Source organism: Larus michahellis, chromosome 1, assembly GCF_964199755.1.
Source record: "Larus michahellis chromosome 1, bLarMic1.1, whole genome shotgun sequence".
Classification (NCBI taxonomy): domain Eukaryota; kingdom Metazoa; phylum Chordata; class Aves; order Charadriiformes; family Laridae; genus Larus; species Larus michahellis.
The window spans coordinates 66,367,969-66,394,861 of NC_133896.1; the positions used below are offsets into that span (position 1 = coordinate 66,367,969).

General features: G+C 36.9%; 1 protein-coding gene across 3 annotated transcripts in view; it reads left to right on the top strand.

Moving 5' to 3' along the window:
• Positions 1–26,625, top strand: part of IPO8 (importin 8) — a 46,240-nt gene extending 19,615 nt beyond the window's left edge. The window contains exons 9-26 of one of the 3 annotated variants that reach the window (XM_074583497.1): positions 658–792; positions 1,646–1,745; positions 3,335–3,411; positions 4,687–4,803; positions 7,098–7,187; positions 7,873–8,038; positions 8,650–8,810; positions 9,257–9,382; positions 11,158–11,224; positions 11,929–12,054; positions 12,553–12,650; positions 13,676–13,771; positions 15,268–15,488; positions 22,516–22,721; positions 24,193–24,426; positions 25,092–25,208; positions 25,718–25,719; positions 25,907–26,625. In XM_074583497.1, the coding sequence (XP_074439598.1) occupies positions 658–792; positions 1,646–1,745; positions 3,335–3,411; positions 4,687–4,803; positions 7,098–7,187; positions 7,873–8,038; positions 8,650–8,810; positions 9,257–9,382; positions 11,158–11,224; positions 11,929–12,054; positions 12,553–12,650; positions 13,676–13,771; positions 15,268–15,488; positions 22,516–22,721; positions 24,193–24,426; positions 25,092–25,208; positions 25,718–25,719; positions 25,907–26,005 (2,238 nt within the window). In that variant the 3' untranslated portion in view covers positions 26,006–26,625. The remainder of the gene's footprint in view (positions 1–657; positions 793–1,645; positions 1,746–3,334; positions 3,412–4,686; positions 4,804–7,097; positions 7,188–7,872; positions 8,039–8,649; positions 8,811–9,256; positions 9,383–11,157; positions 11,225–11,928; positions 12,055–12,552; positions 12,651–13,675; positions 13,772–15,267; positions 15,489–22,515; positions 22,722–24,192; positions 24,427–25,091; positions 25,209–25,717; positions 25,720–25,906) is intronic. The other 2 variants (XM_074583479.1, XM_074583488.1) reach the window with 2 other exon arrangements.
• The last annotated feature ends 268 nt before the right edge of the window (positions 26,626–26,893 follow it).

The window sequence follows — 26,893 nt, forward strand, 5'->3', positions numbered from 1 at the left end:
TGGCTTTATACTGTAGGTTCCTCTTAGTAGAGCAAGCCTTTATATTACGGAAACATTGTGTGATAGAGTTTGTGATAGCATGCTAGGTGATACTACCTGATGGTTACAACGGGTAATTGAAGTTAAGGGTTTTGCATCTCTTCTGATTCACAGATTTAGGTGCTAACCTATTTTTCTTTTCTAGTTTAGAATTTCTATTCTTATCACTGTTCTTCCAAAGTAATTTGTCTTCTTTAGGGGCCTGTCCTTAAAAAGGGAGCACAGACGCCACGCCACTAATGGATTTAGAAGCCAACCAGTTTGAAAAATCTCACTGTGCCTTTTCTTTATCTGTTCCTAATTTTGCTGAGGCCTGTGTAAACTGTCAGCCTGTGAATACTGAAGTGTATCTTTGGTTTACAATCACAAGTGATCACACGGTGGGGCTAGTAGTAAAGGCAAACATGTACATAAATGCTAGCAGGATTAGCTCCTTAATGTTTAAATGACTTCTGATTTTTGGATCAAAGGCATTACAGTGATTACTAGCACTAGAACCTCTACTGTAAAACTAATTAATCTGTCCGTGTATGTTCACTGAAGAGATGCACTGCATGTCTGTGCATGAGAGAGAATTTTCAGTCTTCATTTAAAAATACCACTTTTTCATTTCTTCAGGTTCTTTTAAGAATCTTAGACCAATACAGGCAAAAAGACTATGTTGCACCACGTGTTCTTCAGCTAACGTTAAATTATCTGAACCAAGGGGTTATTCACTCTGTAACATGGAAGCAAATGAAGCCACACATGAAGGTCAGTGTATAAAACCCAGTCATAAAAACTGCATGTCATCAGAGTGATTAAAAAAAAAAAAAAAAACAAAAAAAAAAACCACAAACCAAAAAATCCCCAGCAGTTTTAAAGTAGGCTTCATGAATCTTTCATGCAGCAATGGATCTGGGCAGAAAACAGCATTTCTACAGAAGTGTGATTGGTTTTTTTTTTTCAGTATTATAACTACCTTTTATTGCAGATATTGTTAACTCAGTTAAAGATTCTGTTCCGTAAATTCTTTATTTTTATTTTTGAAATCTGCCATATTCTGGCTTTTATTCGTTGCTAGTGTTCAGAATTGTCTATAGATTTGGAAATTCGTAATTGGTTGTTGTGCAAAGATAGTGGGCAAAGACAACATGAACTATAAGGAACTGAACTCTGTTTCGAGGACATGTTTTAGAAGTGAACTAAGAAAAAGTGAAAAGTGATTTTCATGCTTTTATTTTTGCATATCATAAGCTCCCCTCTTCTAGTCAGTTAATCCCATGACCGTTAAGAGGGACTTTGAAATGCATTCTCATGTTGAGTGTTGGATTGGTGAGATTCTTCTGCAGAATGTGATGTTCTGCTGTTATAGGCTACATCCTGAAGTATATTTTGTGTGTGGTACTGTATTAATATAAAGTTAGATTAAATAATTACTGCTGTCTGGGACTGTTGCAAAAGGAAAATATATATATATATTGTAAGTTTATTTCTGTTAGCCAAAATAAATGAGCACTGGTTAAAAGAATTTTGCTGTTCAGAAAAGTAGGTCTAGTAAATTAGTGCATAGTGGAGGGATTTGATTTTATGTGTACTTACATGTATTTGACTTCCCTGATATTAGAGTATAACAGAAGAAGTGATATTCCCTCTAATGTGCTACAAAGACGAGGATGAAGAGCTCTGGCAAGAGGATCCGTATGAATATATCCGCATGAAATTTGGTAAATGTTTCTGTTCAGCATTTATTTTCTGCTTTCATCATAACTGTACACTATAGTCTCAATTAACAGCACGGCCACTGTAATGTCTCTGTCTTCACCAGTGTCCCGAACAATAGGAAGAAGAAAATCTGTTTCTTAAATCTCACCATTCTGTAGTTAAAAGAAGAAGGCAGATCAAGTGAGTTTTGGCCGTTTGGCTGGTAGCTTTAAACTAAATGATTCACTTAATGTTTTCTTCTACTTCACGTGTGCTCAGTGCAGCCCAAATAGACTGGCTTGCTCACTTTTTAATGCCAGTTTCAGAGTCCCGAATTGCAGATGTCTGCAAGTTCTTGCAGCTCTCACTTTGACCAGAAGAGGCCTGACTTGCTCTTTCCCTGTTGAAAATTGCTAATGTCTTCAGCATTTTTTTCCCAATTATTATTACTAAATTGTCAGATAATTAGATGTATGTATTCTTTCAAAAGGTACTCAAAAATACAGCAAATTTTGCTGGAAAACTCCAGTAAGGTGGGTACCACGGAGATATGTAACATATGGGAACTTTTAATTAGTTGATTTGGGATTAGCATATGTGAAAACAGAATTTAAATGTGCATAGAATAATTTAAAAAACTTGGAGGGTTGTTATGCAAAAAAATTAATCACGATATAGTGTTGATCACTGGTGTACAAATACATTGCTGCTTTTTGGTAAATGAATCCAGTTCTTTCTGTGTAAGGAGTGAATCCTATTTTTATATGTAGCTGAGACAGTTAAATACAGATTTAGATTGTATAGTTGAAAGTAAAAGAAACAAAGCCAAGCATGAAAGTACATTAAGTTGAAGTTTAGTGAGGCACATTTGGGTTTGGAACAAGAATTTCAGTAGTCTGGTAGTATTTCTTAATCATGTTTTATCTTCAAGTTCTCAGGAAAAGTTAGTGTGTAATTTTAACCACATTTTAAGATTACCTTTTTAGATCTTTTTATGTAATTCAATTTGTGTAGGTATGTTTGGATTAGAATATGTTTGGCAGCACAGATTGTTTTTTTTCTCAATATATAAATTATATTTTCAATATGATTAAAGGAAGTTTACTTCTAATGAATGAAGCTAAAAAGCTTCGACTTCCAGCAGATTTAAAACTACCCCAGGTCCAAGTAGTTTTTACATACAAAAAGTTTCCCATGAGGTTTTAATAAAATCAAACCAAAATTGTGTACATATGGTATACAGATGGTACTGGAATACATTGTTGCTCTTCCTAGAGTGGTTTTAATTAAAAAAAAGCTATTATTTTTCATCCCTTAAATTACATGGTCTCAAAAGAATTAATGAATAAATAACACATTCCTAGTAAAGGGAATGATGAGTGGTCAGTAGATTTGGAAGGCATGAAGTAAATGCTTTCATAAGCTATGTGACATAAGCTTGGGTCTGACTCTTTAACCACAACGTGAAGACAACTGTGTCAATAGTTTTGAAGTTACACATTCACCCTGATTCCTGATTTTGTGATATCCCACAAACAAGATGGTTTATAACAATCTTATTATTATGTCATTCAGAAAAGGAAATTTTTTTGCCTTTTTTTTTACTTGCTAGATGTATTTGAGGATTATGCATGCACTACAACAGCAGCACAGAATCTCCTTTATACCGCTGCGAAGAAGAGAAAAGAGGTATGGAAACAGTGGCCTTTAATGATTTGAAGTTTCCTTAGTAATGTCATTTTCCCTTAAATTTGAAGATGCTACAGGAAGCTAGTCTTGAAAAATCTACTTGCTAATACATAATCACACGCTTTCCTGCCTGTGCGCTATGAATTTTGGGAGTATTAAATTATGCGTTTATGTATAAATAAATAAATAAGGGGATTCCTCTTGCAGTTTTAAAATTAACCTGCCAGATACGAACTGAGTTGTAATAGATGTCCTTTTCCCAAGTTTACAAACAGCCTCTGTCATGGCTGTTCTGAGCTTCCCAAACTGTAGCAGTAGGGGGAAAAGTGAACCTGATCCTTATTAATTTTCACTGATGCTATTTAAATCCTGTTGACAGCAATGAAATTAGCAGGAATGAAACCAATTTCATACAGCTGCTCTTTAAATGAGGACATAACTTTTCTGCAGATCTTTCTGTACTTCCATTGATCTGTGCAAAAGCACCCAACCAAGCCCTAGAAAGCACGTCAGTTTGCTAGAGCTACGAGCTTTTTTCTGGGTACCATTTTAACATCTGGTAAATATGGAGCTCCATTTCCAGATGGATTTTCAGAGCAGGGCATAGTCTTTATGTCAGGTGGAATAGCCTATGAACTTTCTACTTTTTATTGTCAAAACAGCCCTTGCCTGCTGACCTCCTCATTTTCATAATTTGTACTGAGACCGTCAAAACGTCATGATATCTGAAAAGCACATATCGGGTGTGGAAATGACATTAAACAATTGGTTTTGCCAAGAAACCTTTTCTAAGTCTAGTCAACTTTAGAAGTTATTGCCAAAATCGTTAGATTAATATAAGTTTATGAGGTTTTAGTCCAAGCTGTTCTTGGATATGTATGTGTTCATACATATATGTACACACACGAATGTATTTATATGTGTGAGAGAAACCAGAAGAGAACTTAAGGGGAGAAAAAATGGGTGAGGTACTGTTTGAGCCTCTTGCCTCTTCGTCACCTTCTTTGATTTGCCTCAAGACAACAAAAATACCTTATTTACTATTACTAATGTGAAATTTCAAGGAGATTAATTTAATTTTGACGAGTTTGGCTGAAAAGTTGAAAAAGGAACCTTCTATATTTTAACTATGGAAAGATGCTACATGTAGTACCTCACAGTTGCTTTGACCAGAATAAAATTTCTACTTAAAAATGTCATGTGAATATTTTGACTTAAACAATACTATTAAAATAATCTGACAGAAGGAGGTTGAGTGTTTTCTGTCTTGCATAGGTGTTACCAAAAATGATGGCATATTGCTATGAGATTCTGACAGAGCCAAACGTTGATCCGAGGAAAAAAGATGGAGCTCTGCATGTTATAGGATCCCTAGCAGATATTTTACTGAAAGTAAGTGGGTAAAGAAGTGAAAAAGGTTTGTAATTCTTAATATCAAGTGCCATTGCCAATAAAAAAGTCTTAGTTTATAAAGTATGGCTAGCCCTTACCTGTATTTATAAAGTCTGTAGAGAGATTGCACTGTGGGATAAGAATCTGAGGGTTTGTTTCTTTAAAGATATTAACATTCTTTCCTGTTTTTTAAATTCCCATTTTATTTGCAGATTTTTCTTCTCAAGTTTCTCCAAAGCTGTGTTTGTTTGCTACAGAACAGTCCCTTGGTCCTCTCCTGCTTTACTAATAAAATGGAAGGGTGTTAAAAAAGCAAACATGCCATCAATAAACATTCCATCAATAGCGTTGCCTATGATTCTTTAGCAAACTCCCCAACAGCCTGTACTACTGTGAGCTGCTTCTGGTTGCATAAAAATATTTACTTAACGTCTTGCAGGAATGTTTTGTCTAGCTTTCCAGCTTTCTTACCCTACAACGTGTGGCTGTAAGTCTTGTTTCATCAGCCAGTTGGGAGTTTTGAAAATAACTGCAAAGAGCACAGAGTTTCTGTCCTTCCTCCATTCTGTATAGACAGTATCTTCAGAATTCTGAGTATTTTTCTGGAATTTGAATACACGTCTAATCTCCACTGTTGCTCTGTAATGTAATCTTCATTACGATTTCCCTTACGCTTTTGTAGACAATGGAGTCCAAAGTATACCCTTTCTCCATGTCAAAAGTAACTGCCAAAAGGTTATAATTTTTTAGCATGAGAATGGCGGCCTTGTGCTGGAGGCCTCCTTTTTAAAGGAATTTATTTTATTTTATGCAAGTTGTCTCTCTCTGTGCAGGATGTGTCTTCATGTTGCAAGGCACATCTTATCAATGTTCCTAACATTTATTTTTGGCCAATGTACCAATCCCTGATCTGATCTGAAATCCTGAAACATCAGTAACTTTTGCAGAATTTTTGTAGATTAGGTTGCATTGTAAATGCCCTCCCTTGTGCTGGAGTATAGCGGTGAAAGAGGAGGACATCGTTTGTGTTGTGAGGAGCCTTTCATATTGACTGTGGGCTTCTAAACCCATTTATCTCTGTCCTGTGGAAAAAAAGGGGATTTATGCTAGTATACTGCTCTCATTTGAAATTTTTGGTCTTGAAACATGAGGCTATAATGTACTTTACAAAAGAGTAATAATCCCCAAACACTGCAGACTCCTCTCAACTCTAAATTTCTTGTGTTTGGGGTTTGGCAGACTGAAAAATTCCATGAACTTTCTGCTTAAAATACTCGACTTGTAAGTGCTTTCTGGCTGGTGAGCTGACTGAGATACAGATTGTAAGGAGCTCGTAAACACAATGACCCTGCCTTACCCACGTGGCTCTCCACAGTGGCTCCGGTTTAATGCATGCAAACCTCTGACCTTTGTGCACAAGGGAAAATTCTTTTCCCTTCTTTGTGTTTTTCTCTGCTCAGTTCTTTATCTGCCTCTCTGAAGATTTGGGAATCAGTGTGGGGAAAAATGATGTATGCATTGGTGAAGTCGATGTGTGATCACCTGAGATACATTTTGTATTGAATGTCCTCTTTCACCCTTTTCCTGTCTCAGCCACTGAATCATTCCTTTCGATGGTAACACAGTCCCCAGCATATATCTTTTCTAGTATCCCGGGACTATAGGTGCTGGGAAAGTCACAAGTCTCCATGTTTATGGTCCTGACTTCCTGTGAATATCTTGGGATTTGCCAAGGTTGGAATAACGGAGGATAATTTTCATCAAATATCCTTCTCCAGCCAAGGAAATTTCTGTCACAAAGGAATTATCTTAGTCCATTAATAAACACGAAAAATGATGTGAGTTATTGTTATAGTGTGTAAAATAATTAGTTTTGATGCTTATAGTAATAGTAGGTCATTGAAACTGATGTGTTTCATACTAAGCTTATATTTATCTTCAGCTATGTATATACTCCTTTGTGGGAAGAATGGAGGTACTAGGTTATTTATCCTAATTGATTTTTAAGAAAAATCAGCTGGAATCAGTTGCCTTAAAGAAAATGAAAATTCCAGTTTACAGTATTGTAATGAGTTGCATGTACAGTTCTTTCACTTATCTGGCATTGAACTTGCTGTGCTTATGAGGTTCGTTCAGTTCAAGGTACAAGATCCAGATCTCTTCATGAGAGAATAGCTTTATTACATAGACAAATCATTGCATTTCTCATGGTTGATAGTTGAAATGAATAACTGGCTAGAATGAAATATGTAAAATGAATGGTCTCCAAAATTAATTTTTGTTTACACCAACAGAAGAGTGTCTTCAAGGATCAAATGGAGCTGACATTACAGAATCATGTCTTTCCGTTGTTCATGTCTAACCTGGGGTACCTCAGGGCTAGAGTAAGTTCACCGGTTATATCAATTTCAGTATTTGCCATGATTCTTTCCTTCCAAGTTTCACTTCATTCTGAATGTCAATGAAAGAAATAAAGCAAATACATAGTAAAATTTCAAATAGCCACCCTGTGCAGTAATTTTTCAGTGTGTTGGCTGAAAAAATCATTTGTCAGTTAAATGAATTGATGGAAAGTCTGTGTCATATTGTTGTTTACCTCTTTGATCAGACTGGAGAATTTGAGCAGTGGTCGTGGCCCTTTTGTGACCAGTTTTCGTTAGCAGATCTCAATAACTAGAGTGGTTGGATGGCTGTGAAGAATAGGTGGGATTTCCACAGAGTAGATAATATCAGTTTAAGTGTAGCTTGAAGAAAATCCTGGACTGCCCATATCAGTCATAAGCAAACAGTTAATTTTCTTTAATTTCTGTTCTGATTTTTTCCCCCAGAAGGACCAAAACTATGAATGCCAATTATGTGCATACTGAATTTATTGGAATTTGTGAAAGGAAAATAAAGAACTGCTTAAGTGCAAAAAAACTTTGTTACATGTTACTGTATGAATACACCATAATTAAAAAAAAAAAAAGCATGGAAACATAGAGGTAGTTAGCATTGTTTTTGAATCAGTTAAAAAAAATGCTAAAAAATTGCAGTAGTCCCTAACTTGCTTTTCTTTTTGTCATGCAGTCCTGTTGGGTGCTTCATTCTTTCAGTGCTTTGAAATTTCACAATGAGCTAAACTTGAGGAATGCTGTAGAGTTGGCGAAGAAGAGCCTGATTGATGATAAGGAAATGCCTGTCAAAGTAGAAGCAGCCATAGCTCTTCAGATGTTAATAAGCAACCAAGAGCAAGGTATGCTACAGTGATTCATCAGTTGTATACACTGCTTATTTTTTTTTTCGGTAGAGGAGGAGGTTGGTGCGGATTTATCTAAACACTTCTACTGTTTAAAGACATGCATTTCAAAACATCTCATCATGTTTAGAGAGTGTCACTTGCTCATCAGTTACTGTGTACATCCCAGAATTCTGACTTCAAGTTTTTACTACAGGTCTCTGCACAAAAGAAGTTAGAATCAACATATTTCCTTTAATAAAGTAAACAGCAGCTGTCTTTGTTTTTCTTTAGTGAAATAAAATAGTGTGTATGTTTAAGAATGAATGCTGCCTATGTATTGAGGGCATGCGTCCCCCAGAACAGTCGATTTTTTTTTTTGTTGTAGATGGCATTTCAGTGTTGAATGTGGTAAATGTACAATTTATTTACTTTGTTAGTCTACTAGTTATGGGCTACAAAAGTGCCTTGGGTAGATTTTTTTGGTTGTTTTGTTTTTGTTTTTTAGCAAATTAAACTTTAAAAAATTACTTTGTTCAAGAGTAGTCAGTTACTAATAGTTTTGAGTTATGGTATAATTGTGTTTATGGATAATTGATTTCACCTAATTTCAATTATTTTTTTTTTAGCCAAGGAATATGTGAAGCCTTATGTAAGGCCAGTTATGCAAGAGCTCTTGCACGTTGTTAGAGAGACGGAAAATGATGATCTTACTAATGTAATCCAGAAGATGATCTGTGAGTACAGTCAGGAAGTAGCTACCATCGCCGTTGACATGACTCAACACCTGGTAAGAGACAGTAGTAAAGTAACAGTCTAGTCAGAAGCACATGCCTAGTTCAGTAAACATTTAATGAGCTTTGTTTGACATGCACACCATTTAAAATAACCTTTATAAAGGTCCACATATAGTATTCACAATATATTGTTTTCTGTATGCAGCATCTTTAAAACCTATAGGTTTTTCAAAGATACTGAATTTTGACACTGGTTTTAAAGAGACAAGCTCTAACTATTTAACATTTCAAATGACTTATCGTAGCCAGACTCCTCAAAGAAAAGAGGAGTTTTCAATTTTCTGTATTCCGCTTTCAAAAGTAAGGAGCGTATTTTTCAGCACTGACAGCTCTTACGGATAAGGCATTGCTGCTGTTGCATTGACCTTCTTGGTTTTGCGTGACAAATTAGAAATGTGAGTTTACTCCTGAATGTCAAGTTGCTTGTTTTTTTTCATAGGCTGAAATATTTGGTAAAATAATTCAGAATGACGAACAAGACGAAGACCAAGACAAAGGAGCTATGGCCACGGACATCTTGCACACAATTGACACTATCCTGACAGTTGTGGAAGATCACAAGGAGGTGAGATTTTCTTTTATACATCTTTTCTCCTGCTGTTTTGCCTCGTGCCTTTCATTCATGACAACAAGCACTTCCATGTATGGCGCATTGCTTGAGCTGACGTGACTCTGCATTTACTATAGCAGGATGGTGAATTAGTACCAAGTGATCTCTGACAAATTTGAATTTAAAGCCCAGTTTACTTTTGTGATTTCCTAATTGTTTAGATCTCAACTTTGAGGGGAATTTACATCCTGAGGGTAAAATCCTTAGCCCTTACTCTGTTAAGCACTTAATTTGATAATTGTATTATAGACTGTTAAAATAGATTTTAGGGAGAAAAAACTTGCATAAGGTTCATTTTTTTTACAACAGTAACTCATATTTTGTTGTTTAGCCATCAGTTTCTTGGATAGAATTCCTAGGAATTGGTCTAGCAGTTGTGGTGCAATTTAAGTTTACATTTCACATATTCAGGGAAGAAAGAGATTCTTTCTGCTCATACCAGCTGGGCTGACTGAGGTAGGAAGGAGTTAAGTGATGACCGAAGAGGCAAAGTCAGTCAGTAACTTAAGCTCTGTTGGCATAAAAGTGCTTTCTCCTAGATTTACGAGAAAGTTTCACTGTGCATGAAGCTATGAAGCTTATAATTTTAAAAATACATTAATTAAAATACTAATTATTTTCTCTTAAGACCATTGTGTTCCTTTGGATTTCAAAACGTTTTTCATTTCTTTACAAAAACCCCTTGCATCTTTTGAAAGCTAAAATAAAATTTGGTAGCTAAGCTCAGCATCACGAATGATAACCTGAAGTGGATTTTCAGGTTTTAGCCTAGGAAAACATTTAGAGTTGGGATATTTTTGGTATAAACTTAGCAGCTTGTTTTTCTGTTGTGTGAGGCACAAACTAAAATATTGTGCAGAGTGCTCTTCATCTCAGGATCTGTAATCATCTTAGAAGTGATATAAATGATATACAAATTATATATGAGGCTGAAAACTCCTTATAAATTCCTTTCAAAAATAAAAAAATCCTTAGAAATCCTTTACGTATGGAGAGAGTTTAGGGGATGATTGCTTCTGAGCCAGGTGCCTGAAGATAAGTGGATCAATCTGTGTTCACATACTTGATCCGTTCACTAGAACAAGGCCAGAAAGCCTGACATCCTCCAAGATTATGTCTGTAATGAATGGCCTGTGGTAATAACATCAAATGTCTGTATTTACTAGTTTTAATTAGACTTATAAAGTAGCCATGTAGTTCTCCTTGTAATTTAGTTTAATTCATAGCCTCTGTGTCCACCGTGGCAAGGCTGAATCCCGATTTCAACACAGTTGTATGCATGTGTTCCTCTTGCTGAGCCTACTCGGGGAGGCTCTCCGTAGACCTTAGGCAAAAGCATCTCTTCCTTTCTTGCTTTTTACGCATTCTACTTCAAAGATTTTGGACAGAGGCTTTATCAGAAATACTTTTGAGTACAATGTTGCTTTATATCCAGACAGGACAACAGAAACAGTTTTTGGTAGGATGTGTGGAATAATCACAAAATAAGATTTTTTTAAAATAAAAATGCTGTAAGTGACAAGTTTTAAAGAAAAACTGCTTAGTGAGAATTTGAGTATTTACATCAGTAAGACCTTACTTCATAATATTGTGATTGTTAATGCAGCATTTAAAAATTGATAAAAGCCTTTTTGCCTTGAAGAACTTCTCAAACTGAATTAGTCAAAGACATTGATTAAATTATTGTATTTCTGAGTTTTAAAATAAACTGCTTTATATTTTTATTTCAGATAACTCAACAGCTCGAGAGCATTTGTTTACAGATCATAGGCCTCGTTATGCAGAAACGCGTTATAGGTATGTTTTAGAGATAGTTTTTAGAAAAACATTTACATGTTTTTACATTAAAAAACATTCTTAAATTAATTAGTGTAAACCACACTGTCTTCCTGACAGAAATTAATCTTTTTTTTGTGTGCTTCTTTGAAGAAAAAAAGACGTTAGTTTTCAGTTATGATTTGTTTTTCCTGATCTCCTCTTGTACATTAGTCAGGCTGTTTATTGTGTTTTGAAGGTCAGACTCAAAAGCTGAAGATGCAATTCTGATTATAGTTCTAGCTAGCTGTGTTAAAGGACAATGTCTGCAATTACATTAGTATTTTATGGACATGGTCTGCAATTAAATTACTGCTTTATCAGTAACCTGAACTAAAGAGCTACACAGTTTTGTGGTAAGACCTTTAAATGAAAACAAGGGTTGGGAAAATAAAAATATTTTGCAGTAAATTGTTTAGACACAATGTCTTTGATGTGCTGGTAATATATTTTTCTAGTGTGTATTTATAATGAAAAACTGTGCATATTGTTGTAACTATAGCCAACGTAAGAGCATTCTAAAAGAGTTTTTTCCAATTTGTATTATTGTACCATGTATTGATTTTGTTACTAATTGCTGTCTCCTGGTTGTCATATGACTTGGGCCTTGGTTTCAAATTTCAAGGTATTTGCAAGGTAAATTTATTTTTTAAAGCACCCTACTTAAAGTTGTTTCTCCTTTCCAGAGTTTTACGAAGACATTCTCTCCTTGGCCTACAGCTTGACATGCCAGATGATTTCACCTCAAATGTGGCAGCTCTTAGGTGTTATATATGAGTTTTTCCCGCAGGTTTGGTATGGGTGCTTTGCAGGTATGATCACTTCTATTCTGTTGATGTTTCCACTGTTTGGGAATTCATCAATAAAACCCACCTCAATAAGGGTCGCTTGCATTTAGTGTCTTGGTTTAAAATGATCATGTATTTGAGTCATGCCCTGACCGTCTGTTTAGTGTGGGAGTGTAACAGGAGCATATTTAAGTAGGAGAAGCATGTTCAAATCTTGTCGGTGTGATCAGTTATTGTAGGAGGTCCTGAACTCAAAGAAAGCTGAAATATACCAAGTTAATGTGAAATTACAAATGAATTAATTAAAATGTAGACCTATTCTATTTACGCTTCTGAGAATGCAACCTGCGTGATGCACTTTATGAAGAATTCTGCTAGAATAGACTTTTGCAGAGTTTGAATTTCCAACCATATCCAAGAATCTGAGCTAACAAATTCCATTATAGGACTACAGCCTCACTCATTAGCACTTGCATGGATTGGTTTGTAATTTTTTTCTCCTTTGCTCTCCCTGTTCTGCAGAAATGATGCCTCTCTTGCATAATTATGTGACCATTGACACCGATACTTTACTGTCTAACCCAAAGCATTTAGAAATCATTTATGCTATGTGTAAAGAGGTAAGGCTTATTACTGTTAACGCTTATCGCTGTTACTTAACAATCACATTGGCGGAGTGACCTGAACATGCCAGGTGGTGGCCAGTCATTTCAGAAGGAAATGAAATTTGGTCTCGGCTCAGTTCTGAGTACACATAGCACCCTCACAGTTTTTAAGTGACATGCTTTTTAAAAAATTACATGCACAAATTTGTGTGGGAGAAAGTTGCTGTTCCTCTTGACTCTCTTCTATGAACAGGCTATTTTGGTAAGTAGAGGAATTAATGAAGCTTGATTTCCTTGGGCTGTGTATCTTGTGATTGGATTCTCTAGTTGTCAGCTAAGGTGCGAACTCATTTGAAGTTCTTCCTACATTTATAATGTTTCTCTTTTATGCTGGTTCTCTGATGTATAATAAAGTATGAGATCACACTGCAGCCTTTCTCTGATTTTGGGCATTACAGAGTGGCATCTAGCTACCTGCTTATTTTTAGGAAAGTTAGAGAGATTGAATGTGTTTGAGAATTCTGATTCTTTGTCAGGTTTGATTGACACTGACCATAGGGTTGAAACATACTGAGAAGAAGCAGTCAGTTTCACATATATGCACATATACATAGAGTGATTGCATACATCTTGTTTTTAATCAGAAACTAGTCTAGAGATAGGACTTCACTTTGCCGGGCTGTTAATCTGCCAGTGTCTATTAGAATTGAAGTCACAAAACAGAAACAGCATATGGAAAACATCAATGATTCTTATAAGTAACATTTCCTTTAAAAAAGGGAAAGCAACGACATATAAAGAATACTAACATTCATAAAGCACTGTAGCAATTTCTTCTAAATTTTAAATTCATCTTTAGCCTTTTATCCTGGTTTATGTCCTGTAGAGATGATTTTTTATGTGTTTTATTGCCTCACAAAATATAGCATGAATAGATATGTATATACCACATTTTTTGATGTATGCATCTACAGGAGCACTTGCTTTCAAAATTGTCAGTGGTTAATACTGATAAACTAAATTGTTGTTCTGGTTGTTAGGTGTTAACAGGAGATTTACGAGAAGATGCAGAGTGCCATGCAGCCAAACTCCTAGAAGTAATTGTTCTTCAATGCAAAGGACGGGGTATTGACCAGGTGATATATATTGAACAGGTTTTCTCTTTTACTGGCTTCCAACGATACGCATATGATTCCTGAGAGAAGTGGTTGGAATTAGAGAGTTTGAGGGAAATGTAAAAAGTAGAAATGGGGAGAAATACAGAAAGAAGTAAATGGGCACAGGAGAGTTTGTAAGGTTGGGTGTGTGTTGGATTTGTTTGTTTTGGGGTTTTTTTTGAGGTGAGAGATTAGTGGGCATGACCAGAAAATGAATATAGACTGAACGGTAAGGATATAGTATGATGTGCAGAATTGTCTTTTTTTTTGGCTTTCTCCTAATAAGATTTCCCCTTTGGCGCAAAACGCACATTCTTAAAACTGTTGCAGCTGAGAGGTTAAGTATACGTATCCAACTACTGAAATTGTTTCTCCAAGCAATATGAACTTGGTCCTTTTTAATATTTTAAATTATTACTCAGTGCATTTGGAAATGAAGAATTTCTAGCGTGACTGGATTGTGATTGCTGGGAAAAAAATAATCACAATTTTCCAAAGTTTCTTATAACACACTTTTCGATAGCAGTCCTTTTCCTATTAAGGGCTAAATTCCGGTCTCTCATGTTTTACATGACACTCCAGCCTAAATTACTTTTACATATCACGTTTGATGTTGCCACGGTGCAATCCATGGACTTCAGTGATAAATTTTTAGTTAATTTCACTGAAAGCAATATAACTTCACTAATGTAACGCTGAAGTGAATGAACATAAAAGGGTTCCGCGAAAGACTTTATTTTTAAAAGAAATCTGGAAGGGATTAAAGTGAATTGTATGTGTTTGCATTAAAGTGAGTATGTGGTGGAAGGATTAACTGAGCTGCACAACTCTGAATTGAAATGGTTGCACACTGAACTGAAACTCATAAACTAAAACATTCATAATGCTTCCCAAATTATTATAAAGCATAAACCGGCACATGGAAATATATGTAGTGTTTATTTTGTTGTGTAGGAATTTGTGCGCACTTGCTTTTATTTGAATAAACTCACTCATTTCAAACTTTTATAAGGAATTTAACATCACTTTAGTTTTATTAAGAAAAACTTCTTTTTCTTGCAGATTTAGGTAATTTCTTTTTTAATGCCTGTTAGTTTTGAAAATGTTGGATAACTTTATTCAAAGATGAGAATGTCTTTGAGTTCTTTTCTAAACCTTTTATACACGCTAGAACAAATTCCACCAAATGGCCCTAAATATTCTCCTCCATACTGAGAATAACACTGGCAATTTTCAGTTCAGAGAATAGCTGTTTTGGGGAAGATTTATAAGAATGTAATCAGAGGCTTAAAAGGCTTTTATACTAGGAAGTGAATAGAATGCATTCCTAGGTTATACCTGGACTTCAGTTAACTCTGGAGATCAATTCTGATAAAAGTATTTTAAACTTCTGTGTAACCTGTCAACATGTATAATGCCTGGGTTTTTTTGTTTAGTGGTTGTTTTTTTTTTTGTCTTCTCCTTTGTATGCCCAGTGTATTCCACTCTTTGTGGAGGCTGTTCTGGAGCGGTTAACTAGAGGAGTTAAAACAAGTGAGCTTCGTACCATGTGTCTTCAGGTTGCCATAGCTGCACTCTACTACAATCCTGACCTACTTCTGCACACCTTAGAGAACATGAGATTTCCACACAATCCTGCACCTGTCACTGCACAGTTTATAAACCAGTGGATGAATGACACGGACTGTTTTCTTGGGCAAGTATTGTGGTTTTTATTTTTTAAAAGTCCATGGTTTTGACTTCTGTTTGTATCTCTAGTCATGTTGATGTAAGAGTTCTCATTCCTTGGTTAGTCTAAATAACAGTAATCCACACCAGGTCTAATTGCTATGATGCCAGTAAAGCTGACCTGTGTCTGTGTAGCTTTTCTGTGTCCGTTGAGCTACTTGCTGAATTTTCTGTGTTGTGAGGATACAAGGGTAAAATACATAAAATTTTTCAGAATTCTTTTAAGTTCCTTAATTACAAACTATGTGCTTCTCCAAGAGATGGTCCAACATGCCTTGAGGCTAATGTTCAGAGCTGACCAGCAGCATTTCAGTGAGATGTTAACTTTTTTTTCTGAAACACAGTGTATACATATTTTTCTGTCCTATATTTTATAAAGTATTTTTAATTTATCCATTTAATGTGAAAAAACATTTTTCTGTCCAATGAATCCACATTCTGATTTTAATTCCTGTAAGTTGTTCAGGATAAACTTTGCATATTTATCATTATGCAACTGATGTACTGACTGTTTAGCATATTTCTAAACTTCCTTAAACTTTATTCTGACCTCCCTTGAACATGTGTCTGCACTGCAGTAGCGTGCACTTGGGCAGGAGCTGAACATTTGTAAAATAAATGAAGGTGGACAAAGCCTGTCATCACATAGCTAAGCAGGCAGTTGATGCTGGGCAGATGTGAAGTCCAGTGCCTAACAGTTAGTGCTTGCCCCTCAGCTGAGATGTGGTGTCTGACTGTGGGATTCAAATCCACTTAAGAGCAAAGCAGACGGTCAGATGTAGTTAACAGCTACCTCTCACCTTCCTGCTATGAGTTAGATTTTGTCACTGGAGGCTGACATCTGACTGTAGGTGTACAGATAGGCTTAGAACATCTCTGTGCATAGCCTATGCCAACAGACAAAGTGTTAGCGTCTTAAGAGTCATGCTGTGAATGAACAGGGGGCCAAGACAGGCAGCTTCTGACCCATAGATTGCATACCTTATTTTAGGTTGTTATTCTTTTCCTACATGTTTTTTATTGGTCCAGTCTTGTCTTTCCAGTTCAAAACAAGTCTCTAAGGGCCTTCATTTAAGATGGTTTCTCCACTCCCTAGTCATCCAAATAGCTTTTTTCCATACCAGTTCTTATTTGTGTTAATCTGTCTTGAACAGAATTATATGCCATCTTGGTACAGCTACGTTACTGCCTCAGTGTTCATCTTGAATTTAGAACTGTGTGGTGCATCGTAGCACTGCATTACCTTTTTCTTATCTGTAATAAAATACTGACTCCCAGTCAGTCAATGACCAACTGGCATATGCAGGTTTTGCTCTCAGCGTACTTTGCAGTATTTTTAAAACACGTACCAAATGCACACAGTAAAGATTGTTTTCCTCCCTCCTCTGTCCTAAGCACAATTCAGTGGGATGAGGATGAAAGTGCAGCAGTTTGTAGAATTGCAGCATAGACTACTCTATTTCATGTCTGCAAGTTAATTCTGTCTGGTTTACTAGAATGAAAAGCACTTGGAGATACAAGAGAAATTGCCTGCTTTGGTGCATACAAGCTTTGTGCAGATTCCCTGTGTGTGTTTGTGTTTGAAGGTATTACCCTAGCAGTCTCTCCTTGAAGAAAAAAAAATTTGAAAGCACTAAATTAAACATATAGAAAGTGTGGGGAAAAAAAATCTCTTATTCTTTATAACAAAAATGGACAGTTCATATTAGCACAAGCATTCTGACTTCTTCTACCTGCTGTGGATGAAATATCTATAGTACGTTCTGTATCTTAACATAAATACATATCTTATCAATTAGAGAGGTTACTTGAGTCAGTGACAAAAAAGGCGTAATGGACCCTAATTTCCCCCTTTTCTTTTGGAGTGCCAGTGAATGAAAAAGGGCACCTTTAAGCCTACCTCTCCCACACCTTGTGGGAATATTGTTGTTCATTACTAAATTATTTTTATATCTACCAACTTTAGAAAAAAGCAAGAAGTTTTAGGATTTCCATGTACTGATTTTCTTTATGACTGAAGCAAAGATCTTGAGATTCAGTGCTTTGTGCTGTCATTTTTTCTTCTGCATATCAAATGATGAATGCATACAGAGACAGTGTGAAAGAAGATATTCCCTATAGGTGGTAAGCTTGCCATTCCTTTTTTAAAAGAAATAAAAAATGAAAGAGATTTATAGCTTTAAACAGTTCATCCTGGAGCATTCAGTGAGAAACTATTTAGGTCCGGAGGGGAGAAGTGCTGCAGATCTGACTAGGCTCCAACCTCAAGTACTCCTGTGAGGTACAGCTTAACTTTCAGTTCTTTTGTGCTGCTTTTCAAAAAGCATCAGCTACTGCAACTACTGTTCAACTAAATTCTTCTTCAGAGCTGAGACAAAAGTTGACAAAGCCTATGAAAATGAAACACGGAGATCATGATGCTGGATTGTGCTCAGACTCTGCACTTGAACGGCAACAGGAGGTTAAAATGTATCTCTTTGATCTGCTGCTACCAGCAGTGAAATAGATATCTGTAATACAGCTTAAATCCAAACCCCACTTTTCCTTCAGTGCTGTCTCCTCAGTATGAGGCTTCCAGGTGTAGGGGTTTTGCTGTAGTACTGCTTGTCAGGCACCGTGATGTGATGCGGGGGAGTTCCTTTCCCTCAGGATAGTATTGCTTCTAGAAGACCATTTGTTTTAGTAAGGGTAGTAAAGGGTCATCATCTGAAAAGCAGCCAGATATTCCGAGGCCTAACTGAACAGGAAAAGACAGAAATGCAAACAAAATCTGGCTTTCTTGAAACCCTTTCTTGGGTCCACCTCTGCAGACTTCATCAGTGAAGGCAGGCGCAGGCACTCTAATTTGAACAGTCCTTTTTCTCACCAGCCATCGTTCACTGCTGCACTGGTTTACAGTTAGATTGCTTTCCATCAAGAGGCAGTTTTAGGCTTAAATTCAAATCAGTTGGAAGACTCACAGATCCTAGAGAAACTGGAGAAGATCGAAGTAGATCCACCTCCAGGTGTGAAGGACCAGGTGAATCTTACTGCCATTTCATTGTCAGCCATGCAGGAAATCTGTGACTTACTGGTAACAGTGACTCTTCAAGATGCTTTCTCCACGTAAATCTCACGCCCCTCTGTCCTTCTTCTGTTCCTGTGAAGTCCTAGTATCCACAGAACGTGCTCTTCCAGGAGTGTGTGGGGTTGTGTGCGTCTGCATGCTCTCAGGCTGGAGTCAACCATGTATGCCAAAAGAATGCAGTATTTCTTGAGCAGCACTTGTGAACAGATGAGATGGAATGCGTGGGAATAATACATCTTCAGGGGGAAAAGCAGTTATGGTAAGATAAGTAACTGCTCTTCCGTGTCATTAAAAACATGGAAGCTATTTAAAACTGATTAGAAATTTGGAATGTTAAAAATTACCCAGGCAAGGAGAGCTCAGAACTCAGTGTAAGACTGTGCATAAATCCAGTATGTCATTGTGGATATTACATATTTGTGCATGTGTGCCCATAATGCCCATGTACCACATTATATGGTATTTATTTATTTCTAAATGTTTTCTACAATAACTTCAAATTGACTAAGAGCAAGAGACTGAAAAACCGTTTGTAGAAACATTTGTTCCTTATTGCTTTCCACCTTTTCCCTGACAGCCTGAAATTTGAGTGAGACTTCTGCATGACTTACGCATACTCTTATACTAAAATTTCTTCTGTGGAAACTAGGGTGAAAGGAAAATCTAACTTGCTTCAAAAAAAAACCCTGAGTGATTTATTTTTTTTTTTAGAAGCTAGGGGGATTTATTTGGTAGGAGTTTAAATAGTTAGAAATTCTAGTTTTGTCAGAATTGTATATAAAATCCCAATCTTATATAGGAAAATGGAGTCAGTTCCAACTTTGCAACTAGAAGGAAATGGCTAATCATTTGCAGTTTGTCCAGGAACTGGACTGATGTAATAGAAAGCAACCTGATCCTCACATAAAGGAGCACAGCAACGCAGTAAAGAAAAGGCTTTGTGATTTCCCTTTGAAATCTTTTCAGCTCAGTTTAAAATACAGAAGATTCTTAGATCCTTTTGTCCTGTATTGGAAGGAAGTTTATTAGCAAGAAAAGGTCCTGCAGATTATGAAGACCACACACAGCTTGTTAAAAATAGACTTGCCTGGGAGTTATGCACTGCACTGCCATGTGTTGCATGTTTAGCACTCCAGGCTTGATACACCATTGAGAGAGCAAGCAGAGTCCGTGATTGTTAGGGAGGACCATTCTGTGCCGCTGAGCAAATAAGCATGGATCTCCAAGGACAAAGCACAAAGGAGAGTTTTATCCAGGCTCCCTCACGCAGACGGAAGGGTGCTGAAATAATGATCCTTTTGAATGCAAAGGAATAGTCCTCAAACCATTATTTGCCATTACAAAAATATGCAGATGACATAGAACTATGTTTTTCTTGTTCAGTCCTGTGGGTACTTGATACATCTGGGGCGTAATAGAATGCTGAACTTCAGGCAAGGCGGATGCTTGTCCTGCTGTTTGTCTGCTGGCAGGTGGAAGAAACAAGTCTCCTTCTGGCTGAGGTTCATTAAAGATAGCTTGATGCCTGGATTTCTGCTGTCCTGCTGGGTCTTCTAATAACATGCATATTCTGAAGACGTGTTCATTCTTACAACGTCTCTGCTTAGAAGCTTGAAAATGGAGCATGACAAATATGCTGTATTTTTGGCCATTTGGGCTGCTTCCTAATGATGACTCCCTTTAAACAGCAATGCTTGATTCTTGCACTTTTGCTTGCTGTCCAGAAAGGTAGTTTAGTATGAAGCGAAGCCACTAATTACTAGAGATTTTTTTACTTTTCACTGTGTTGTGTTCTGCAATTGGCATTGTGTAACGGTAGCTTTTTCAAATGTATTATAAAAGGTAATGCCAAGTGTCTTTAACTACTCTGGTGGATGTACACTGAAATTGCTTCGTTATACATTTGGGACTTGAAGAAATTTCATGCCTTTCCAGTGTCAAGATGTGGGAGAGAAGTCTTGTGCATAGATTACAGAGCTTTGGTCAAATTTGGATTAAGATGCTGGCAGGGAGAGGAGGTAGAGAAAGTTCTTTCCTTTCATACTTACAGTAAGGACAACTCTCCCAGAAAAGCTATGCTTCATTCATAGGTAGCATCATCTTTAGCTTGGATTTTGGTCTTCACAGTGTTGGCATGAGAGCAAATGGTGATGAGCTTGTTTTCAACATAGATAAACTGGCAGGAGTAAGGGGTTTAATTTTTTTTTTTTATTGTGAAAGCAGACCCTGTTCCCCTCGCTCAGTTTCTTTGATTGGTTTATATGTCCTCTTTTGTGCCCCATTCCTTCTGAAAATAAAGTATTGCAGTGAGCAATGATGGAAGGACACTCTTTGCCTACTTGCATTTTGGTGCATTTTTCAACACGTGTAATGGAGCCGCCAAACCCAACGTGACAGAGTGTGTTATTTGATATGCTAGGTGACTTTGTTTTTCTTGGAAGGTCTTCTGTGATCATAATGTTACACGTGGTCATATATAATTTATTGTTGTCAACTACTCTGAGAATGGAATCACTTCACTAAGCCCTAACAAGACGAACAACGTGGGAGGTGTAATGAAATCCCTCCAGATCCCCAGTCTTGTTTAAGCACATGTAAAGGTCAGAAAGCTCTAATATGTGGTCACTTGTATTACTTAAAGAATATCATAGTTCAGTAGCATGTTGTATGGCATGTTTGGTAATGAAATTGTAAGCACTTTTAAAATTGTATTTCTGCAGCAATTTTTGAAGTGGTGGATTGAGCTGCTGGCTGTTCCCCTGTAAGCTTTATTACAGTCTGTGGTACACATCTCATTGGTTTCTTCTGTCTCCTTTTTTATCCTCTTCATTTCAAAGTAAAACTGATTCAGTAATGGAAGTATCTACTGAGAGTCTGGAGGATGGCCATTTTCTTCCGACTCTGGGGGTTTGCTTGGTTTCTGTAGGTCTTACTGAAACTTTTTGCTGGAACTGCTTGTCCTGCAGAAGGCTTGCACAGAAGCTGTCAGCATCAGGTTGAATAGTTCAAACAAAACAAGCTCCTCTCAAGCCCTTAATAGAAAAATACCGTAATGTTAGAGAAGAGTTGAAAACTACTGGTGTTTCCAGTAAAGGAGAACCAAAGAGTAACTGCAGAGGCAGTTAGAGAATTTTTCCCTGTCTCGTTTGCAAATAACTTCTGTTTCTGGAAGTGAAAATCAATTCTTATTTTTAAGAGCATAGGCTCCTAGCTAGTTTCCTGGCCATGGTCACATAAAAATCTTTCTGCTACTAATTTCATTATTTTCTTTCCTTTGAATTATGTATAGTTTGTTTGTTTTACTGGAGATCTACTCATTTGCAAGTTCCCTGTTTGAGTGTACTGCCAGTTATTCTTGATACAGCGAAATTATTTCCCTGCTTTCACTGGAGTTAGCACTGTGTCTCAAGTTAGTGTTGGAAATTGGGTGTATAATAAACATGTTTAAATACAGCTTGCCTTGTGGCACTCCATAAATGCACCCTGCAATTCACTGCATTCCTGCTTATCATTACTCTTCACTAATAGTCTTTTTGCTAATTTCAATTCCTGCAACAGTACTGCTGTCAAAGCCAAGGCAAATTAATTTTCCATCCTATTTAATGATGATAATCTGTATCAAATGCTTTATTGAAGACAAGATATTCTACATAATTATTAAACAGTATTTATTTAGCATTACAAACTTTGCATTTGGTAATCAGAAACAGTTGTTCCAGGAATTTGACCTGTGCTTGAAAGGTATTTAATTGTTATTGGACAAGCCCTTTCCAGTGGGGGACTTGCATTCAAAGCAAAGTAAATAATATGTTTAGGAGCTTTGAACATAGTCTCTGTGACATTGTCTTCTGCCACGTCAAGTGCCAGGACACTACATATCCTTGCAGTGAAAATCTGTTTTTTGTCTAACAAGTGTATGTTGTTTCAGACGCCATGACAGAAAGATGTGTATAATAGGACTGAGCATCCTAATGGAATTGCAGAATCGACCGCCTACAGTGGATGCTGTGGCTGCCCAGATTGTCCCTTCAATCCTCCTCCTCTTCCTGGGCTTAAAACAAGTTCGCACCTCACGAGAACTCACAGAACCTGAGGATCATGCTAAACGTGAAAAACACGTTGCAGAAGATAATGGTAAAGTGTCTCCCCTTTTCACATTGTGGTTTTTGTCTGGGTTTAATTTAAAGGAGGTAAGAAATTGCGGTTCATTCTTAAAACTCATCAATCTGCTGGAAATAACTCAGTTTACTGGGTGCTTGAAAGATCATCTTAGGAATTGATATTTCTTCCCAAAATATAATCAAAACATTTCAATGCATAACAGCTAACGCTTCATGAAAGGGTAGTATTGGTTTAAGAGTAACAATAAAACTTGCAAGTCTAATCTTGTGGGTTGGAATGTGCTTTGTCTTCTCACATAGGCAGCAGGAGGTTGCCAGGACTGCACTGGTTGTATTCTTGATTCCTGGAAAGAAGCTGTTCCTAGTACTCAACTGTTTGAAAGACTTGTTTTCTTGAACTTTGAAGGAAATCCTAGCAAGTCGTCTTTGCCCAAATGGAAAGTGATTTGCAAAGTGGAGTTTGAGACAGCTGAGGTTCCTGGAGTAGACAGACCTCTTACTGCTGTGTCTGCCAGAAGAGAAAAAACATCAAAGAATACCTTGTGGAGGGAATTGTGGGGAGTGAATTTTACACAGCAGTGCAGGCAGTTAAGTGTGGCTGTATTTGACTTGGAACAGGAGATAGATAGTTTGAGGTCTGAAAATTAGATTGGATGTAAACAGATTATGTAATCCACTCAAATTTCACACGTGATTTTCTGTAATGGAATTACAGAATTCTTCTCAATGCATAGGATTACAGTATGGAAACAGCACGGTAGTTTTTAAATCTCTTTCATTTGATTCAGTCCCTGCTTGTTGCAGATATAGTCATGTTTATTCTTTCTAAAATGTTAACACAGAAAGAGCTGAAGGTTTGAAATTGGAGGGGGATTTTTTTTATCTTGATTGTAAGTTGGAAATACTTTTCCTTCAGTAAAAAATAGCAGTGTTTATAATTGCATGTTGGAGTTACATTTAATTCAAGATGTAATAGTTGTTTCATAAGTGGAATAGAAAGTAAAGCTAAGTGAATGGTGCTATTTTAAGTTTACTCAAATAAAGGAGCGCTATGAAGAACGGCAGGCAGACATGTGGTCTGCATCTGCTTTTCTCTTTGTTTTGTGTCAATTTGGGAAGTCTATGCAAGTCTCTATTTGTTCATAATCTAAAAAGCACAGTGATGGAGCACTTTGTCAAAGACACATTTCCTAAACATTTTTGGATCTTATAATTGCACAACGACTGCATAAATGAGGGAAGAAAAAAGGCAGCAGTTTCACGTTCCCCAGGTGTGCTTAGAAACAAAAGTTTATCTGATCTTGAATGTAGGAAACATTTTAGCAGCCTCATTTTTCCAATTCTAAGATTTTGGTGGAAGGGTGTTAACAGAGAGTCCCCTTTCCAGCCAGAACGTAGATTTATTAATTGTTCTTCATTCATAAGTCATTGTTTTCTTATACTTTTTAAACCTTGTTTTACAAAACACATCAATGCTTTTCCAGAAGAGATACCGAGTGATGAGGAGGAGACAAATGAATTGAGCCTGGCAGTCCAAGAGAAACATAATGGAGGAGGAGGTGATGGTGGTGGTGGTGGTGAGGAAGAGGAGGAGGATGATGATGATGATGACTGGGATGAAGAAGCACTGGAAGAGACTGCCCTTGAAGGGTTCAGCACACCTATTGACCTTGAAAATGGTGTTGATGAATACCAGTTTTTTACACAAGCACTTTTAGGTATGTATTTGCTTCTTGGCAGAATGATATGATGAAATTGTTTGGAGATGTTTATGGTCCTCACCGGGAAAAGCCCTTTTTTTTGTTACAAGTAATAATTTAGATTATTGAAACTGAAGATGTGATCTTTCTGTCTAAAGTTAATCCTAAGATTTTTTGGCTTACAAGTACTAAACGGTAGCAAATACAGCCAGAGATTAATTTTCTTCATGTTCTCTTTCAGAACTTCTAAATCACAACCTAAATTAGTGGGACTCAGTCACTAGAGGGACTCCTATATATAGAAATATTTGTCCCTTCCTAGATGTTAAAATCATGATGGAGAAATTATTTTCTCCCTTTCCCATTTGACTAATCCTGTTGCTTTTAGTTTTGATATGCGTTTTAAATGAGAAGATTCACTTGATCATTGTCCGTGAATAATGGCCACATGGTCAACTTTCTGTTTCAGAAAGCAGAGGATGTAATTAAGTTCCCCGAGATGAATTGCCTCTATTACAGTGGGGGTTCTGTGCTAAGAAGACTAACAGGAATACTGAACCTGTTTTGCAGTGCAAATTCTGTTTTAAAACCAACCAGGGATTCCATGTGTTTCATTTTGTTCTACTGAAATTAAGTTGCAAGGTAACCTGATAACCACTTTTCATCCATTCCTGTTCTGACAGCGGTGCAGAGCCGAGATGCAGCCTGGTACCATTCGCTGACAGCACTGTTGAGCGAGGATCAGAAGAAACAGCTGCAGGAAATTCATACATTAGCAGAACACCGGCGCAATGCTGCAGGTGAGTCACTTCTCTGGGGCCATTTTATCTGTTGCAGGGATCTTGGAACTGCATGTGATTTGTAACAGCAGAGAGAATAAATCTTTGTGCTAATTAACGTTTCCTGAGAAGCGTGAGTAAGATATTGCACTTATATTATCCCTTGCCTGGAATTGTGTGTTATTCAGAGAGATTACTGTTGCTTCTAATTAATTGCCTTCTCATTGACATGTGCTGCTGTTTGAACAGGGTGCGAACTAGTTTTGCACAATCTGACATTTGGAATGAAGAGCAAATTAAGGTACTATCTAGCTGTCAGCCAGGCATTTGATGAATATTACTATAGATTATTGTGTGTTTAATAGTTTTGTAACTTTTTAACTGCTAACGTTGCTTTCACAGTCAGTGTGAGGTTTTAGATGTTTAGAAAGCTTGCATCATGGAAAATAAGTTCAAATTTATTCAAAAAGCATGCAGGATAGTGTAACAGACGGATTCTGCAGAGGATTAATTTCTCAGCTCTGTTGTAGAGGTGTGTGTGTTTATGCATTTAGAGAAAATCTGGGTGTAATTTATTACTGCCACTGCATTTAAGGAATGAAATTTTGACTCAAATAAGAATTTTCTCCACAACGTTGCATTCTTAGCTGAGCTGTAGTGTCTCTGGCAAAAGCGTTCTCTATAGACTTTTTCATATGCTTTTCCCCTTTGAATTCTAGGGACTTAAGACAGTAGTCCAAGAAAGTGGCTACACATTTGACAACAAAGGACTGATCACAGCCTTTAACTTTGCTGGAAGTACTCCTGGTGGCAACTGAAGGATCAGCTACAAAGGTCATTGGGAAGGGTCTCATCATTACATTTTCTTGACATCATCATGACTTCTGAGAGACAGGGGAGAGTAATTTAATGCTGCTGAAGGTTTTCTGAAAAATAGCAGTGTGCTTCTCCCACCAGAATGCTCTTTCTAACCAGCTACTGTAATGTACAAATTCTTGTGATGTTTTTATAATTTGATGGACTGAAAGGAAACATTTGTCCTCGAGGAACCTGAATGACTGGGAGGGGCCAGGCTGCATCTGATTGAGTTGCACTTCTCAGGTTTTTGCTGTGCAGAATTGATAGATTCATATGGATAACAGTGCCTTCTGTTGTACATGGATTGCCTGAACAAGTGGATTTTGGAGTGCATTATAATTTTTTAAGTGTAAGGACATTTCTTGATACACTATAAGCCTTGGTTCCGTGTTTTCCTGTCACCTGCTTTTTACTACTTGGTTTAATTGTTTGTTGGTTGCATACACATTGCAGGATTCTAAATATCTCATCTTCCCTATTTGGTACAGACCAAGTGTGTAGAGGGAGGTGTCTGACGGAGTTGCAAAGCATACACTGGTTACATCAAAGAGTCTTAATAAAATTGCAGATTTTCCCTTGATGCACTTAGTCTTAAACTATTTCTCTTAGCTATGAAATCAACTCACTTGAGTTACAATGGAATGCATGGCAGGTGGCTACCCTAAATCTACACTGATATTACCTCCTGCCTGGACAAGTAGTGTGGCCCTTGCATGTAGATGTTCTACATGACAACTTTTTATTTCCAGTATTTTTGATGAATATTGGATTTTACTTGGGATTTTTTAAACCTCTTTTCTGGTTTTATTCATTCATTACCATTCCAGTGGTAGTACTGAATAATGTGG